Below are 14,900 nucleotides of genomic sequence, written 5' to 3' on the forward strand. Positions count from 1 at the left end.
GATCTGTGCACACATACATAAGTATTCCTGTTCCATATATGCAATTTATGGAACGTAGTATCAACACCTGCCTGACAGTTATGGAGATCGGTTTATGTTTTATGTATGTGCATTTAAATATGTTCTCGATCGCATTTTATTGTATTTAGAAAACAGTATTAAGGCTGCGCAGCAGATACGGCTTTCCTCAGCAGAACTCTATTTCTCCTTCCTGTAAACTACAAATAGGCAAAATCAGGCAGTGGAAGTAATGGGCGGTTGGCTCAGGAATTCATTATGGCAATTTTCCAGCCCCCTGTGTAGCCAAGGGGCACCTTTTTTAATGCTGCACTGGTTGGAAAGTGGTGTTGTAATACAGGCTTTAGCCTCAAACCCAAGTCATTATTTATGAATTAATTTGCGCAGTCATTCACTTGCAGGCTACATCTTTTATACATGCAAGCAGGTCGTGTCCTGAAGCTCTGCTGGCTCCAGACTGCAGACTTAGTGCCATGCCAAGGTGCCGTCCACTCTGGATGAGAAATGAAAACTATACAGGTGCAACCAGATTGGCATCATTAGGCCATTCATTAAACACCAGCCAATAGGAGAGCAGCCTAGGAAAAGTGTGATTCATTTAAAAATTTGTCATGGACGCACTAATCAGCCGCTGGCTGTCTGGAGGATATAGTGCCAGTCAAGGCAAGTAGAGAGTCAATAATGAGAGAGAGGCTTTGCAAGTGAGGAAAAACAGAAGGTTATATTTATCCCTTCCAGCCCCTTGGTGCTCCGGGTTTTCCCAGTGAAAATCAGCGCGCAGTGGAGCCGGCGCGGCAGTGCAGCAGGTCCCAGACCTCCTGGCCTTTTGGTATTTTTTGTAATCTTTATCTGCCAATCACTGTAAGTTGCAAAACAATTGCATGGAGGGGAAACGGTTCTATACACTTCTGTTCAGAGCACCAGGGAGACTGGTGTGTGCAGCGACAGAGGAAAGAAAATGTGTTTCAGTGCAAAAGACGTGAAGCTGCAGTAAATCCAAGAAGCAAACCGATTAATCGTATTACAGTAATCAAATAATGATAAGTGCAGCTCTGAATGTCTACTCAATACTTTCAGAGAGGACGCTATGTCTAAAATAGGCTATTTTACATCCACTCATACAAAGTATTTGGACAGCAGCGCAATATTTGTTATTTTGCCTCTGTGTGCTATTACAATGGAGTTCAACTGGAAAAAAAAAAAAGATATGTTTGTAGTGTAGATGTTCAGCTTTAATTTAAGGGGCTGAACAACAATATTGCATTAATCATTCATGAATTATGACCGTGTGTACATGTAGTTCCTCCACTGTCAGATGAAACTGAATGGTACATCTGGGTGTAGTAGGTAGTTCTCAATAAAACTGAGCGACTGTGCTGGAGGGAGATGAGTGAGGAAAGCCATCAACACACCCAGACAACGCCAAAGGAACTATAGGTTTCCGTGGCTGTGATTGGAGAAACTGTGCACAGTGTAACTGTTATCTGTTGCATCAACACTGATATACCTGGAAAAAAAGAACACATGAAATTTAATCTACTGTTTGCCAGAAGACACATGGGAGACCTGAGCCTAGAATTGTTGGGTTTGCTTCATGACAGTATAACAGGTGATGCAAAAAAACAAAAAAACAAAAGTTGCATTATCCACTGTCCAGTTTCTCCAGTCACAGGCACAGATGCCTATACTGTAACTCCCTCAGCCTTGTGAGGGTGTCTTGGTGGCTTCCCTCACTAGTTTTCTTCTTGCATAGTCACTCAGATTTTGAGAACTTGCCCACTCCGGGCAGATTTATCAAATTGCACCATGCAGTGTGTATTTTTCTTAACTGTTTTAAATTAAATGTAAGACATATTTGGAATGGCTTAAACAGAGGACCCCAATGCAGAGAACCATAACAATGGTTGGTCAGAAAGCTGGTTTATTGTCCCACAGGCTATGTTAGACATATATAGTTGTGCTCAAACGTTTACATACCCCCTTTTTTTTGGCCATTTTTCAAAGAATATGAATAACACAAAAATGATTTTTCACTCATTGTTAGTGGTTGTTTGAAGCCATTTATTGTCAAATAACAGTTACTCTTTTTACATCATAATACAACAGAAACTATCAAAATGACCCTGATCAAAAGTTTACATACCCCAGTTCTTAATACTGTGTATTGCCCCCTTTAACATCAATGACAGCTTGGAGTGTTTTGTGGTAGTTGTGGATGAGGCTCCTTATATTCTCTGATGGTAAATCTGCCTATTCTTCTTGGCAAAAAGCCTCCAGTTCCTGTAAATTCCCAGGCTGTCTCGCATGAATTGCATGTTTGTGATCTCCCCAGAGTGGCTCAATGATATTGAGGTCAGGAGACTGAGATGGCTACTCCAGAACCTTCACTTTATTGTGCCGTAGCCAATGACAGGTCGACTTGGCCTTGTGGTTTGGATTGTTGTCATGTTGGAATATCCAAGTATATCCCATGCACAACTTCCAGGCTGATGAGTGCAAATTTTCCTTCAATAATTTCTGATAACATGCTGCATTTATCCTACCACCAATTTTGACCAGGGTTCCTGTGCCTTTGTAGCTCACACATCCCCAAAACATCAGTGATCCACCTCCACGTTTCACAGTAGGCATGGTGTACCTTTCATCATAGGCATTGTTGACTCCTCTCCAGATGTAACATTTATGGTTGTTGCCAAAAGGTTCAGTCTCATCACACCAAATGACTTTGTTCTCTGTCCTGTTTGGCATATTGTAAATGGGATACTTTGTGGCATTTGCATTGTAATGGCTTTATTCTGGCGGCTTGACCATGCACCCCATTTTTCTTCAAGTGTCTTCTTATTGTGTATCTTGAAACAGCCACGCCACCTTTTTTTAGAGAGTTCTGTATTTCAGCTGAAGTTATTTGTGGTTTTTTCTTTGCATCCTGAGCAATTTTCCTGGGAGATGTTGCTGAAATTTTTGTTGGTCTACCTGACTGTGGTTTGGTTCCAACAGCAACCCTCCTTTTCCACTTGTTAAGTAGAGTTTGAACACTGCTGACTAGCATTCTCAGTCTCTTGGATATCTTTTTCAATTTCAATGTTTTCAATTTATTTTCATTTATATAGCGCCAAATCACAACAAGGTTGGCTCAAGGCGCTTCACACAAGTAAGGTCTAACCTTACCAACCCCTAGAGCAACAACGGTAAGGAAAAACTCCCTCTGAGGAAGAAACCTCAAGCAGACCAGACTCAAAGGGGTGACCCTCTGCTTGGGCCATGCTACAGGGATGGAAGACCTGTTTCATATCCCTTTCCTGTTTTAGTCAGTTCAGTTACCTTTTTTGACAATTCTTTTTCTGTCCCTATGACCCATTAACTAGAAACATCAGTGCAGCACTGGATGAAAGATGCAAGGGTCAGTCAGGAGCCCAGAAACTCACTGTCCTTTTATACACACACACACACACACACACACACACACACACACACACACACACACACACACACACACACACACACACACACACACACACACACACATGCGCTGATTACAAACAAACACATCACAAGTGAGGATGGATACCTGTTATAGCCATTCAACCTATTTGTGTCAACTTGTGTACATGTTATCTGGCCAAAATCCCCAGGATATGTAAACTTTTGATCAGGGTTATTTGGTAATTTCTGTTATTTTTATTTAAAAAGACTAGACACAGTTGTTTGGCAATAAATGGCTTCACATAACCACTAACCATGAGTGAAAAAAAATGTTTTGTGTTATCATTCATATTCTCTGAAATATGGCCCAAAAAAAAAAAAAAAATCTGCCAGGTTATGTAAACTTTTGAGAACAACTGTAGTACGTAACAGCAGGCAAGTCAGGACAGAGGCTGAGGTTGAGAATGCGGGAATCAGTCCAACAGGCCACAGTCTTTCAAGGGGAACAGCAGAAAGCTTATCCACAACACTAGCAAAAAGTCAATGTACAGGGATCTATCACATCTACAGTAGCAGCAGGCAAAATTAAGGAAACTCAGAATGGCAGTGTAGGTCTGTAACACAGAGGCAAAATACTAGAAAAACACTGGGAGTTAGAATGCAAGAGAGTAGGTAAAAACCATGACAATCTGGCAATAGGGGAACACTCTGAAAGTGATTATGAAGGCAAATAAGCAATTACACATGGAAGTGCTGAAACCCTTGAACCCAGAAGGCAAGAAACAGGAACAAATTAAGGAATAAATGTCATCATAAAAACACCAGGGATATTGGATATATTGGATATTGTAACACCATAGAGAAATAACCAGAGAACTCAGATAATAATAATAATAATAATAATAATAATAATAATAATAATAATAATAATAATAATAATAATAATAATAATAATAATACACACTGGCATCAGCAACCAGAGGAGCCTCTTCAGCCACAGACTGCTCCTTCCCAAGTGCAAGACCAACAGACTTAAAAACTCTTTGTCCTTCAGGTCATCAGACTGTACAACTCCTCACTCGGGGGGAGGAGGAGTAACAGGAAGACAGAGGATGGGAAGGCTGTCAGGGGACTACTAACCTGACTGTAGCCCTTAATGAACCTCCTGTAGAAATTTGCAAAGCCGAGGAACTGTTGCAGTTTCCTACGGCTTGTGGGTTGGGGCCAATCTCTCACCGCCGCAACCTTGGCCAGATCAGGGGCGACGGAGTTGGAGGAGATGATGAACCCCAGGAAGGACAAAGAAGTGCGGTGGAACTCACACTTCTCGCCCTTCACAAACAGCCGGTTCTCCAACAACCGCTGCAGGACCTGACGTACATGCTGGACATGGGTCTCAGGATCCGGGGAAAAAATGAGTATATCGTCCAGATATACAAAGACAAATCAGTGCAGGAAGTCCCGCAAGACGTCATTTACCAAAGCTTGGAACGTCGCGGGGGCGTTAGTGAGGGCGAACGGCATGACCAGGTACTCAAAGTGACCTAACGGGGTGTTAAATGCCGTCTTCCACTCATCTCCTTTCCGGATCCGAACCAGGTGATACGCATTCCTAAGATCTAATTTGGTGAAGATTTGGGCTCCATGCAGGGGCGTGAACACGGAATCCAACAGGGGCAAAGGGTATCGGTTGCTAACCGTAATCTCGTTCAGCCCTCTGTAATCAATGCATGGATGGAGTCCACCGTCTTTCTTGCCCACAAAAAAGAAACCAGCACCCGTCGGGGAGGTGGAGTTCCGGATCAGCCCGGCAGCTAATGAGTCCCGGATGTAGGTCTCCATTGATTCGCGCTCAGGACGTGAGAGGTTGTACAGCCTGCTGGACGGGTACTCAACGCCCAGGATCAAATCAATGGCACAATCGTACGGACGGTGCGGGGGAAGGGTGAGCGCCAGATCTTTGCTGAAAACGTCATCAAGATCGTGCTACTCGATCGGCACCGCCGTCAGATTGGGGGGGACTTTAACCTCCTCATTAGCAATTAAACCGGGGGGAACCAAGGATCCTAAACACTCCCGGTGGCAGGTTTCGCTCCACTGAACCACAACCCCAGACGGCCAATCAATCCGGGGATTGTGTTTTACTATCCACGGGAAGCCCAAAATCACGCGGGAGGTAGAAGGAGTAACAAAAAACTCAGTCTTCTCCCGATGATTCCCAGACACCACCAGAGTTACTGGTTGTGTCTTGTGTGTGATTAAAGGGAGAAGGGTGCCATCTAGCACCCGCACCTTCAATGGTGAAGGAAGCGCCACCAGAGGGAGCCCTACCTCCCTAGCCCATCTGCTGTCCAGCAGATTCCCTTCTGACCCCGTGTCCACCAGTGCTGGGGCTTGAAGGGTTAAATCCCCGCTCAGGATCGTAACTGGGAGACGTGTAGAAATACGTGTATGTCCCACGTGAATGTCTTGGCCCACCCTTAACCCAGTTTTTAAGGGCGGGCGTTTGTGTTTAACCGCTTGGGGCAGTCTCTCTGCAGATGCTCACTTGAGCTGCAGAAAAAGCACTAAAAGTATAGATACTTTTAGAAGGCAACTAAAGATGCATTTCTTTAAGTTAGCTTTTTAGCCTAATATTGTATTTTATTGTTTTTATATGTTATGTTTAGATTATTTTTGTATGCCATGTGCAGCGCTTTGTGACCCTGGTCTGTGAAAGGCGCTTTATAAATAAAGCTTACTTACTTACTTACTTACTCCCCGCGGGCCAGTCTCCTCTGTCTGTTAGATGATCTTAATTTGGCCCTGCTTGTGTCCATAGCATCGTCAGCAGGGGGAGCTGTTGCCACACAGAGCGCCGAGGCTGTGGAGCGTGGGGAGGGCGGAACCTTTTCGGACCCGGAAGGGAGAGGGACGGTGCATGCCCAGCCACGTCCTTCGTCTCGCTCCGGACGGCGTTCTTCTAACTAATTGTCTAATCGTATAACTAGATCAATAAGTCCGTCCAAATCCCACGGCTCATCCTTAGCCACCAGGTGCTCCTTCAGGACCGACGACAGTCCGTTTATGAAGGCGGTGCGGAGCGCAGTCATATTCCAGCCGGACCTCGCAGCCGCGATGCGTAAGTCGACTGCATATTCAGCTGCGCTCCGATGCCCCTGTCTCATAGACAGCAGTACGGTTGAAGCGGTCTCGCCTCTGTTAGGGTGATCAAACACCGTTCTGAACTCCCTCACAAACCCAGTATAAGAGGTAAGGAGCCGTGAATTCTGCTCCCAAAGCACCGTAGCCCAAGCGCGTGCCTCACCTCGAAGCAAATTAATCACATAAGCCACCCTACTGGAGTCTGACGCGTACATCACGGGACACTGTGCAAAGATGAGCGAACACTGCATCAAGAAGTCAACGCACGTCTCCACACAACCTCCGTACGGCTCTGGGGGACTTATGTATGCTTCAGGGGATGGTGGGGGGGTCGTTGAATGACCAGTGGAACGTTTATATTCGGCACAGGGTAAGCAGCAGGAGGAGCTGCAGCAGCGCCCTGAGCGTGCGCTTCCACCTGAGAGGTGAGAGCCTCCATCCTGCGGTTGAGGATGACATTCTGCTCGGTCATCAGATCCAACCGAGCAGTAAAGGCGATGAGGATTTGCTGCAGCTCACCAATCATGCCTCCTGCAGGCGCCTGTGCACCCTGCTCTTCCATTGGTTGTCCAACAGATGGTTGACGCCCCTTGGGATCCATGACGTTGGCTGAGATATCCTGTTGGGAAAGTGTAATGACACAAACCCACAACAGGGGGCGTAAATGAATGGACAATGAATGAGCCGAAAATAGAACACTTTACTGTTGTGAATGTGCACAACGAAATACAGACAATTACAGAATTTTGGTATGTAGTCAATTTACAAAGGTGACGTGTGGGCAGGCTCGAGGATAGAAGACATCTGTCCAGAGAGGAGCCGGAACCCACACAATTTCCACCGCCACCGAACCCGGAGAATACTGGAGCCGCCAAGTCCCGAGTCCCCAGGTGGTCACCGTCTCCGGCTGTCGGATCTGGTACTGCTGGCAGGAAGCAAAAACAATCAAGGGTGGGTGTGAGCACACACCCAGCAAACAGTCAGCAAAAACAGTCTTTAGTTTCACACGGAGGGAAAACCTCCACCTCCAATCCAGAAACTCGGCACGTGCAGTATTTGTGATTACTTATCAAGTTTGGCGTGGGGAGCGAAGACGTCAGCCCTCCACGTACCACAAACCCAGCCTCCAGCTGCAAGCACTCACAGGAACGACTGCAAAAATACAGAAGCAAAAACTGTATGTGTATGACTCATAAACGGCTGAGCTGATTACCTTCTTGGCTTGAAGATATCTCGGCAGGGAAGTGGAGTCACTGCCCGGCTTTTATGGAGAAGATGATGATGAGGTGGTGATGAGTGACAGCTGTCAGGTTGTGATGAGAGACAGCTGTCACTCCCGGCTGCTCCCGTGAGGCAGCTGCGCCCTCTTGTGCCTGAAGCCCGCACTTCAGGCAGGGCGCCCTCTGGTGGTGGGCCAGCAGTACCTCCTCTTCAGCGGCCCACACAACATTCTATACCAGTACCCTCTAAACTAATAACAGGTTTTGTTTCGTCTTAATGTTGTTTCTTTGAACTGTACCATGTTTCTCAAATTTCCAGATGGTTGAAGTAAGTGTAAACAGATTTTCACATGGCCCAATTTCAACATCATCCATTCCCCAAACTTCAAACAGGGATGTGCGCCATGATTGCACAGCTTTGGCATGAAATATTCATCTAAGCTGTAAAGTGTTGTGTTGCCACCTGCCATGTGTCAGCAGCGTGGCATCCATTATTGAAAGCCCGGCTAGAGGTCGGATCGGGGCGCCGAACACTCTGCCCTGTGCGGTGGCCCGAAGAGACAAGGGTCAGCGGGCGCTGAGGTGACATACATCTGAGAAACAAAAAAAGTGCCTGCTCACAGCAGAAACAGCTACTGACTGCAGCACATAACGTGTCCAAAACATCCCAAAGTTTCAATTCCTAACTAAAAAAAAACTGCCGTAATGTCCGTGGATGTTGATTTGATGTTTAGAAGCTCCTCGCGGGTGTAGGGACACGATGACACACGATTCACGCACAAAAACAGGCAAAACAGGGAGCACCAGAATACCAGGGCACCTTCACGTGGCGCCATCTTGGAAGGGAGCATCCAGTTTATTTTGAAGATGAGATGGACACAATCTGAAATCTGACGAGCTGCTCTGGCGGCATTTCCACTTGGTGGAATATAAACTACACACACAAATATATTTGTGAATTCTCGAGGAAGGTAATAAGGTCGTAAGGTTACACACAGGAGCTCAAGATCAGAGTTACATACACTGTCTCTGACAGCAAAGTTTGTACACCACCTGTCTTTAACGTATAAACACCCCCCCCCCCCCCCCCGTGTTTTACCAGAGTATTTGTTCCTGTCCGGGTGTGGACAGGAACAAATGTGGACCCTGAACCATCCCTTAGTTATGCTGCTATAGACTTAGACTGCTGGGGGGTTCCCATGATGCACTGAGTGTTTCTTTCTCTTTTTGCTCTGTATGCACCACTCTGCATTTAATCATTAGTGATTGATCTCTGCTCCCCTCCACAGCATGTCTTTTTCCTGGTTCTCTCCCTCAGCCCCAACCAGTCCCAGCAGAAGACTGCCCCTCCCTGAGCCTGGTTCTGCTGGAGGTTTCTTCCTGTTAAAAGGGAGTTTTTCCTTCCCACTGTCGCCAAGTGCTTGCTCACAGGGGGTCGTTTTGACCGTTGGGGTTTTTACGTAATTATTGTATGGCCTTGCCTTACAATATAAAGCGCCTTGGGGCAACTGTTTGTTGTGATTTGGCGCTATATAAATAAAATTGATTGATTGATTGATGTGTGTAAATCCATCCACTTGAATAAAGCTGTCTGGTATATCGTCGCTAAACCATGTTTCTGTAAAAGCCATTAATCCAGACTCATGGAACTCGTAACAGGCTCCAGTTTGTAAGCGCAACTCATCCAGTTTATTTTTAAGTGAGCGCGCATTGCAGAGCAGGATGGGCGGCAGAGGTAGCTTGGTGGCTGCACGAATGCGTTGCCTCAGGCCGCCTCTCTTCCCCCGCTTCCTAAGTCTCCTGCTCTGCCGACAGTCCGGTCGGTATTGTCGTACCAACTCCCTCGGAACCTCGTCTAGCAGGCCCGACGATGGAAGAGCTCCGTGGTCTTGTAAACCCAGCAACTCCATCTAACTATACACTAGCCCCCCAGTGCTAACAGCCCCATCCACAAAGCAGTGGGCTATCCAGCTAAGTAGCACTAGCCATGCTAGTGCTACTTAGCTAGTGCTACAGAACCATACTCCCTCTCAGCCTCCACACACAGTCAACAGCATAAGCTGCACATTTAGTCTACCGTTGACAAGTGGTAGACAGAAAGAAAAGAACAAACATCAACAGCCTCCATACCAAACAAGCATTTTGTAGCAGAAACCCTCCTCCGTGTCGCCAGCAGAGCAGCGCCATCTTGGATCATTAGTTGCAATGTTGTATATATATATATATATATGGGTGATTCTTAGACTACGAGCACTTATTATGTCCTTTGATCATAAACAGTGACATCAGAGCACATGTATATAGCGCCAAATCACAACAAACAGTTGCCCCAAGGCGCTTTATATTGTAAGGCATTGGTGTGGTGGAAATTACATTTACAAGGCCAATAGTGCCCGTAGTTAAATAATCACCCATATATATATATATATATATATATATATATATATATATATATATATATATATATATATATATATATATATATATATATATATATATATATATATATATGCACTGGACCCAAATTTTGACCTTGCCCTGTGACCTTGACTTTAATCTTATTTATTTTTCAAAATTGCAACTTTGTCCTTGACTGTGTTATTTATGTCATTTTGGTCACACATGGCCAGACACCCAGACGCATAGACACACGTGGGTGAAAACAGTACCCCCGCTATACGCTACCATTGAGAGCGGGTGTAAAGCTCATCCAGCTCATCCCACAGAGAAAATTATGGTATTTTCCAAATCCCAGAGCTTCAGAAGCATCAGCTGATCACCTCCCCTGCAGCAGAATGTGTTTCCACCCTGGAGCCGAGCATTTTCCCAGGATTCCCCGGGTCCCACAGGGATCCAGTAAGCAGCATCTGTCCTCTGCTGCCAGCACGCATCCCAGTTGTCCAGAGAAATACAACCTCTCCCAGCTGTCAAACTCCCACCGGAACACTTACAGCTCCTTTCCAACAGTATGGTGCCGGTGCGGTGCCACACCAGCGTGCACATCGGCTCTCTTGAGAATGAAACTCTCTTTTTCTAATCTGGAAGCTGGTTGAAAGATATGAAGGAATTTTCCAAAAACTGAGTGTCACATGACACATTAGTGTCATTGTTACTTTTGCTGAGGAGGTAATGTTTTCAGTTGCGTTTGCCTGTTTGTTTGTCTATTAGCAGGATAGTTCAAACAGTAACAAACAGATTGTAATTAAATTTGGTGAACAGGTAGATGATGTTCTGGGAAATAAGTGATTTGGTTTTGGAAGTAATCCAGAATATATGCTGGAACTGTGAACCAGAAGAATATTTTTCACATAAGACCATTGTAAAAATATGTTGATTAAATTTGATGAGTCTAGAAAATGAGGGGTTTTATTTTGAATTTGATCCAGAGCTTATTTTGGGTCCAGGATCCAGCAGGTTTAAAGTATTCAGGAACATTTAATTTAAAAAAGCATTAATAATGACATTTTATAACATTTTGTGAACAGATGAACAATGTCCTGGGAAATAATTTAAGTAATCTTTGAGTAGATCTAGAACATATTCTGGAAAACAGTAAAATATAATGAAATATAAAATATAATGATTAGAGTTGGCAAATTATACTACCATCTGAAGCTATATAATGTTGAAAAGCTCATAGATCTTTTGCAGGCAGGGTCATAAGTGATCCTTGACAATTCTATGAACAAACAGATTAAAAAATTCATGGTAGGAAACTTTTTTCCGATTAAAATGAGAAAAAGGTGCACAAAAATATGCTCATGGTCATAAATGACCCCACTCAGTGTCTTGAAGGTTAATGACCAAATCTCAAAACTACATCTTAAAATATGGTTTTCTGCATAATCTTCAGCTCTCCTGAGACACACAAATGTATCAGACCTCAGACGTCAACGGCATCATGTAATGACGTAAGGCTCAGCTGAAAAATTAGCTTGTGAGGGCGAGACACCGCAATCATCGTGGTGCCTTGTTTGCTAATGTAATGGTTTGCAGGGTGTCATATGAGCTGACTTGAGCCTGTAAGGATTCACTCTGTGCATGAGACTGGTGTTGGGCCGGACTGTGGATGGCTGTTTGCCAGCGTTAGGCGAGCCAGCCAGGACTTTCAGATAAGGGGTTACACTGAGCTAAGATGTCGCTTTAGGGTCCTCTGTGCCAGTAAAGGCGCTGTACAGCGCTGAGCAGGACAATGACTGTACTAACTGTATTCAGATCTGTCTCTGAGTTACATAAGCCAGAGCACAGGGGTTGGAGCAGAAACCACAGTAGACTGGCCAAATATAATAGCCAAAAAGGCAAATGCATCAAAAGGGTAGTGCTGAATACTACAACTCTTCACAGCCCAGTAATAGCGATAGGGTCATGTGTTGTATTTTGGGGCTGAACGCCCTCAGAGTGCAGCCGGTGCTACTTATGTATCAGTGTTTGCTTGATGTCCACAGACATTATTTTAAATTGATGAGAGCATCTGGCAGTCAGGGGATGTAATTGCCTTATCTGCTGTGGTGTTGTGCGTCTTTCCCTCCTGTCTCCTTGCAGAAATAGCCTTATAGTACCAAGCTTATTAGAAAGAACCGCCTTGTGTATGCACCCAGTCCGGGCGGAGAAATCAAATCAGCATTAAGGTTAGTCGGCCAGAAACCCTGTTTAATGAAGCAGATGACAGAATATTTACAGAGGAATCTTTCAAATGGTGAAACAAGCACCAAATTTGGCACAGATACTCCTTACACATTACTCTTTTGTAAAAGCACATTAGCCACCTAAATTTTCAATCGGCAGCCAGGTAGAGGTCAATTGAAGAATTACACTGGGGTCAAAATCTTAAAATGCTCCAATCATATTGAAAGGTATTTCACGGTATTTGTCTGATCATAAAGATTCCAAAAAGGTATAGTGTGGACTATTTATGACTTAATTCTATGGAGTTATGGGGTAAAAATAGCAAAAAATGGTGACAAAGGTCAATTTCAGTTTGTACAGGAGTCAAAAGTTAAAGTTTCTCCAAGTTTGTTAAAAAAAGTGGTGCAAATTATTGGTTGTGCTAATAGGATTAATAAATGGAATAGTTTTGACTGTGCTGAATGCTTGGTTTGCAAAGTAAATGTCAAACAATGTTGACGTCCATTGGATTCTATGACATGTGACATATGTGACCCTGTAACATGATAACTAAGCATGACACATAGTGCAAACTATTCCTTTTTAAAACCCTATTAACTCAACCAATAATTTGCAACACTTTTTACCAAAATTGGAGCAACTTTAACTTTTGACTCCTGTACAAACTGAAATTGATCTTTGTCACCATTTTTGCTATGCTTACCCCATAACTCCATAGAATTCAGTCATAGATAGCCCAAACTATACCTTTTTGGAATCTTTATCATCAGACAAACAATGTGGTATATTTTTCAATATGACTGGAGCATTTTTAAAATTTGACCCCATGTAATTCTTCAATTTACCCCTACCTGGCCGCCTACTGAAAATTTAGGTGGCTAACGTGCTTTTATGAAAGAGTAATGTCTAAGGAGTATGTGTGGCAATTTTGGTACTTGTTTCCAGGAATGAACAATTGTTACAGTTATCTGCTCCACTAGTTTAATGTCACGGCTTTTAACTGACCGACCAGTGGAACATCACACTTCTCGTGTCCAGGAATTTTTTTTTTCACGATATTATGACTATATTTCTTCACAGGAAACCGCTCCGAAAGGAAGAGAATGGGACAAGTCGCGGGGAATATGCCATGAGCATCCGCGCCAAGAAGGCCATGGGGACGAACAACACTGTGGTGTAGACTATCTCCTGCAAAAAAGAAAAAAAAGCAACGTCACCTCCACCGTCCCTCCCCTCAACTCACACATCCAACTGTTCCTTTCCACCCAGAATGCAGCAGGGTTTCGGCTTGGTGCACCTTTCCTCTTTGCACGGCATGTCGCCTGGACTGAAAGCTCAAGAAGGGCTGTCAAAGACGGAAGGGGGTAAGAAACAATCAAGCCAGAAAGGAGAGAAAAGCAAGCCCCAGCGTGAACATTCTGCTGTAGTAACAGCAGGTGTTGGTGACAGGCTGGTTGGCTGCCGGCTGGAGAGAGACTGTCTGCTAGTCCGCCGCAGATCCAGACCTCACACGCTGTTGACATCTACAGTGGAAACAAACAATATGGCAGCGTCGCCCTGCCATGGCCAGGCCGGGCGGGACGACCCATCACAAATAACATGCATGCAGTTTTTACAGAGAATGCAACTTTTTTATATATATAAATACGAGGTCTATTAGAAAAGTATCCAACCTTATTATTTGTTTCAAAAACCATATGGATTTGAATCACGTGTGATTACATCAGACATGCTTGAACCCTCGTGGGCATGCGAGAGTTTTTTCACGCCTGTCGGTTACGTCATTCGCCTGTGGGCAGTCTTTGAGTGAGGAGTCGCCCACCCTCTCGTCGATTTTTTCATTGTTTAGGAATGGCTCAGAGACTGCTGCTTTGTTTGATCAAAAATTTTTTCAAAACTGTAAGGCACAACTGAGTTTTTGGTAAAAATTTTAACGGCTGATGAGAGATTTTGGTCTGGTAGTGTCGCCGTAAGGACGGGCCACGGCGCCTGACGGTGATCTGCGCTTCGAGGTGGCAGCATCTCGCCGTTTCAAGTTGAAAACTTTCACATTTCAGGCTCTGTTGACCCAGTAAGTCGTCAGAGAACAGAGAACTTTCAGAAGAAGTCGGCATGAGGAGTATTTTCGGACATTCCATTGTTAACGGACATTTTGTAATGAAAGAACGTGCGGGCAGAGTCGCATGTCGGGCCGGACCCGACCGCGGGGGGTCGCAACAGGAAAAACACCTCCGTTGGAAACCTTAACGGGCAAGTTGGAACATGCCCAAGCTGTTAAACAATTTCTCAGTTACTCACTTGTTGAAAGCCATCAAAAGCCGCCTGAATTTTACAAATGGTTTTCAACACGGAGGTGTTTTTCCTGTCGCAATGCACACAAATTCGTCGAGTCGTCAAGGAAACGACTCGGCGAATTTGCGCGTACATCTTTCATTACAAAATCAATCAATTTTCAATTCAATCAATTTT

At 44.5% G+C, this 14,900-nt stretch overlaps 1 protein-coding gene across 1 annotated transcript in view; it reads left to right on the forward strand.

The window, feature by feature from the left end:
- Window positions 1-13,968, forward strand: part of prima1 (proline rich membrane anchor 1) — a 42,007-nt gene extending 28,039 nt beyond the window's left edge. Inside the window, exon 4 of the mRNA XM_034195044.1 lies at window positions 13,512-13,968. Coding sequence (XP_034050935.1) covers window positions 13,512-13,611 — 100 coding nt within the window. The 3' untranslated portion in view covers window positions 13,612-13,968. The remainder of the gene's footprint in view (window positions 1-13,511) is intronic.
- Window positions 13,969-14,900: the final 932 nt, after the last annotated feature.

This window comes from Thalassophryne amazonica, chromosome 19 (genome assembly GCF_902500255.1).
Source record: "Thalassophryne amazonica chromosome 19, fThaAma1.1, whole genome shotgun sequence".
In the NCBI taxonomy this organism is placed as follows: Eukaryota; Metazoa; Chordata; class Actinopteri; order Batrachoidiformes; family Batrachoididae; genus Thalassophryne; species Thalassophryne amazonica.